The sequence below is a fragment of the Pyrus communis genome, chromosome 5 (assembly GCF_041283825.1).
Source record: "Pyrus communis isolate YQ-2024b chromosome 5, ASM4128382v1, whole genome shotgun sequence".
Taxonomy (NCBI): domain Eukaryota; kingdom Viridiplantae; phylum Streptophyta; class Magnoliopsida; order Rosales; family Rosaceae; genus Pyrus; species Pyrus communis.
Genome location: NC_142569.1, coordinates 15,559,133 through 15,562,204, shown reverse-complemented (window position 1 = coordinate 15,562,204; position 3,072 = coordinate 15,559,133). Strand labels below are relative to the sequence as shown.

General features: G+C 33.6%; 1 protein-coding gene across 1 annotated transcript; it reads left to right on the top strand.

Moving 5' to 3' along the window:
- The first annotated feature begins 258 nt into the window (after positions 1-258).
- Positions 259-2,156, top strand: LOC137726792 (cytokinin riboside 5'-monophosphate phosphoribohydrolase LOG5-like). The gene is made up of 7 exons (XM_068465752.2): positions 259-495; positions 664-761; positions 890-920; positions 1,090-1,189; positions 1,287-1,357; positions 1,459-1,602; positions 1,761-2,156. Exons 1-7 carry the CDS (start codon positions 382-384, stop codon positions 1,893-1,895), a joined length of 693 nt encoding a protein of 230 aa, XP_068321853.1. The 5' UTR covers positions 259-381; the 3' UTR covers positions 1,896-2,156.
- The last annotated feature ends 916 nt before the right edge of the window (positions 2,157-3,072 follow it).

Sequence of the window (3,072 nt, the reverse complement as noted above, 5' to 3'; positions counted from 1 at the left end):
AATTTAAACTTTAAAATTTAAAACGATTTCTAACCATATAATATACGATGAACTGATTAGATTAATTGATTTCTAGATTCCTAGAAAAAGAATCGGGAAATGATCCTTACCTGAAATATAGGTATATAAGTATGTGTTATTATATAATTGAGGGAATATATGAAGAAAAAAAATAATAAATAAAATAAATAAATAAATAAAACCTTCTTTTCACTTATATAATAATATATGACCTACCATTTTGGTGTTAAAATCTCATCTATATATATTGTCTGTTTCCATCTTACTAGGTATTCTGCAATCCCTCCATATTTATTACTCACTTTTGGCAAACTTTTAACCCAAAAGCTAAAAACCAGTAAAATTTTGTGGAGTTTGGAGATGGAAGAGAAGGTTTTGAGATCAAGATTCAAGAGGGTTTGTGTGTTCTGTGGCAGCAGTACTGGGAAGAGGAACTGCTACAAAGATGCTGCCATTGAACTAGCTGAAGAGATTGTACTTTTCTTCTTCATTTTCCCTCCAAACTCCAAAATTTATAATTTTATCATTTGGGTTGCTCTATTTTCCATTTTAATCACTTATGTTTGGTTTGTTTTTCAATTTTATTAATTGGGTAGGCCTATTTTTTGGTTCTGAATTTTTTTTTCCTTTCTTTTTTTGAAGGTTTCAAGGAAGCTTGACCTTGTATATGGAGGAGGGAGCATTGGGCTGATGGGTCTGGTTTCCCAGGCTGTTTATCATGGTGGAGGGAATGTTCTTGGGTACAATCACATCTCTAGATTTTCACTTTTTCTTGGGTTTCTCAAATGTTTTCTATTTCTTCGAAATTTAATCATTTTTCCTTGTGCATTTGCCTAATTTTTTATGTTCTTGGTTCACATTTGGACAGGATCATGCCAAGAACTCTAATGTGTAAAGAGGTGCAAAATCTTATCTCTCTCATTTGGATTCTTTTCAATCTCCTTTTAGTTTGTGCAAAGTTGTTTTCTTTTTTTGCAGTAATGGTTCAAAATTTAATCTTTATATTTGGCTTCAAGTATGGCAAAAGCTCTCTAAATATGTATGCATGTTGGGTTTTTTGAGCCTCAGATTACAGGTGAAACAGTTGGAGAGTTAAGGCCAGTAGCCGACATGCACCAAAGGAAGGCAGAAATGGCCCGCCATTCTGATTGCTTCATTGCCCTACCAGGTCCCCCATCTCTCTTTCTCTTACTAAGTTTGCCTTTTTATTTAATTAAGCGAATTGATCAATGGATTTTATTTTGCATTACTTTTGGTTCTATCAGGTGGCTATGGAACCTTGGAGGAGTTGCTAGAAGTGATCACTTGGGCACAGCTTGGAATCCATGACAAACCAGTAAGAACACACACCAGAGAGCTTTGGCCTTGAAAGTTTGAAACTTCATTATTATTGTTAAATATTAATTATTTGGTTTTGCTGCAAACAATTTTTTGCAGGTTGGTTTGCTGAATGTTGATGGATACTACAACTACCTCCTCACTTTTATTGACAAAGCCGTGGATGACGGCTTTATCAAGCCTTCCCAGCGCCAAATCATAGTCTCTGCCCCCAGTGCCAAAGAACTTGTCCAAAAACTTGAGGTCTCATAATTTTTTTTCCCATTTCATCAAACACTTGCAGATTTTCAATGATTCTTTCCAAACCTCAAAAATGGGGAAAAAAATGAACTGTCCAGAAAGAATCTTGATGATGAAATTACCCTTTTGGTGTCTGATTGTGTTTTGGGGTGTTTTGGTAGGAGTATGTGCCAGTGCATGATGGAGCCATAGCCCAAGCAAGGTGGGAGGTTGAGCAGCAGCAGCAGCAGCAGGTGGTGGTGGGGTTCAATGCAGGTGCCGCAGCTGTTGCTTTGCAGGCAGAGATAGCTTTGTAAAGGAGTTTTTAGACAAATGGAAAGGAAAGGATGAATGTTAGGGAAAAAGATGTTGCTTTTGGGTCTCTGATTTTGGTCATAAAATTATTAATTTAAGACCAGGCATACCATAATGGTATGACAAGGTTTGACTGACAAGGAGATAAAAAGGAAAAACTACAACACTGACTGGTGATTGCTCTCCAAATCTTTTTGTTGTTTTAATTTAGTTTTAATGTCTTATTAGTTATTGATTAAGCTTTATTAATTAAGTTCATGGAATATTAATCTCTGTTTGTATTTTGTGATCCTCTGGAATTTATGTACAAAAAATATTATATAGAAAGAATAACATGCAAGATCGAAAAAAATAGCAGCAGCAGCTGCCACCTTTCTCTTTATTTTTTCATTACTCCCTAGTAATTTCTCTCTCTAATTTTTTTTTGGTTGTTTTTTCCTCTGCAAATTTTAAGGTACTGTGATGAGTGAGGCTGTGATCATTTATACATTTTTGCATCATTTGGGGGACCTTGAGTTGGATGTGGCCCACTTGTGTTTGAGACGTGTGGGTCCCTTTATGCCAACCTAGTGTTTTGTTGCGTCGGGTTGGGGTTTCATTGACCAGACTCTGTAGTACTCTCTTCAGCTTTGTATTTTTTGTTTCCTTACTTTTCTTTGTAGTCGTTTTGTTCTACACTTTTTGAATTGACAATTTTCTTGTAAGTAATGTTTAGCTACTCAATGACGAGTAGAAATTCTTACTAGAAAATTTATGTTAGATTTTTAAAATTTTGTAATTATAATTTGAACTGTTAATATGGTCAACTATTTTGTAAGATTATCTAAAAAATGAATTAAAACTAAAGTTGTTAAGTCAATTAACTATAGCAAATATATAGACTGTTCGTAATGTTTTTATCATTTTCGTTCATATGTTCTTATGCAATTCGATGATTAAATGACTTTAATTTTAATTGATTTTTCACAGACATGATATTTATAGAGTGATTTATAGTATGAAAGGTTTCGATCACAAACACGAAGATCTATAAATAAAAAATAAAAAAATTTGAGTAGGAATTTTGCTCATTCTTTAAGTAGCCAAGTGTTATTCTTTTTTTATTGCATGTGTACTTATATGAAATGACTATTTAAAGTAGCATGGTTCTCATTTATTTTAACTTTACTAAAAGAATAT

Excerpts from the sequence above, each read along its gene's own strand:
- LOC137726792 (XM_068465752.2), top strand. The coding sequence starts at position 382 with ATGGAAGAGAAGGTTTTGAGATCAAGATTCAAGAGGGTTTGTGTGTTC. Across the intron at positions 921-1,089 it reads GAACTCTAATGTGTAAAGAG|ATTACAGGTGAAACAGTTGG; the intron begins GTGCAAAATCTT and ends TTTGAGCCTCAG. Across the intron at positions 1,190-1,286 it reads TTGCTTCATTGCCCTACCAG|GTGGCTATGGAACCTTGGAG; the intron begins GTCCCCCATCTC and ends TGGTTCTATCAG.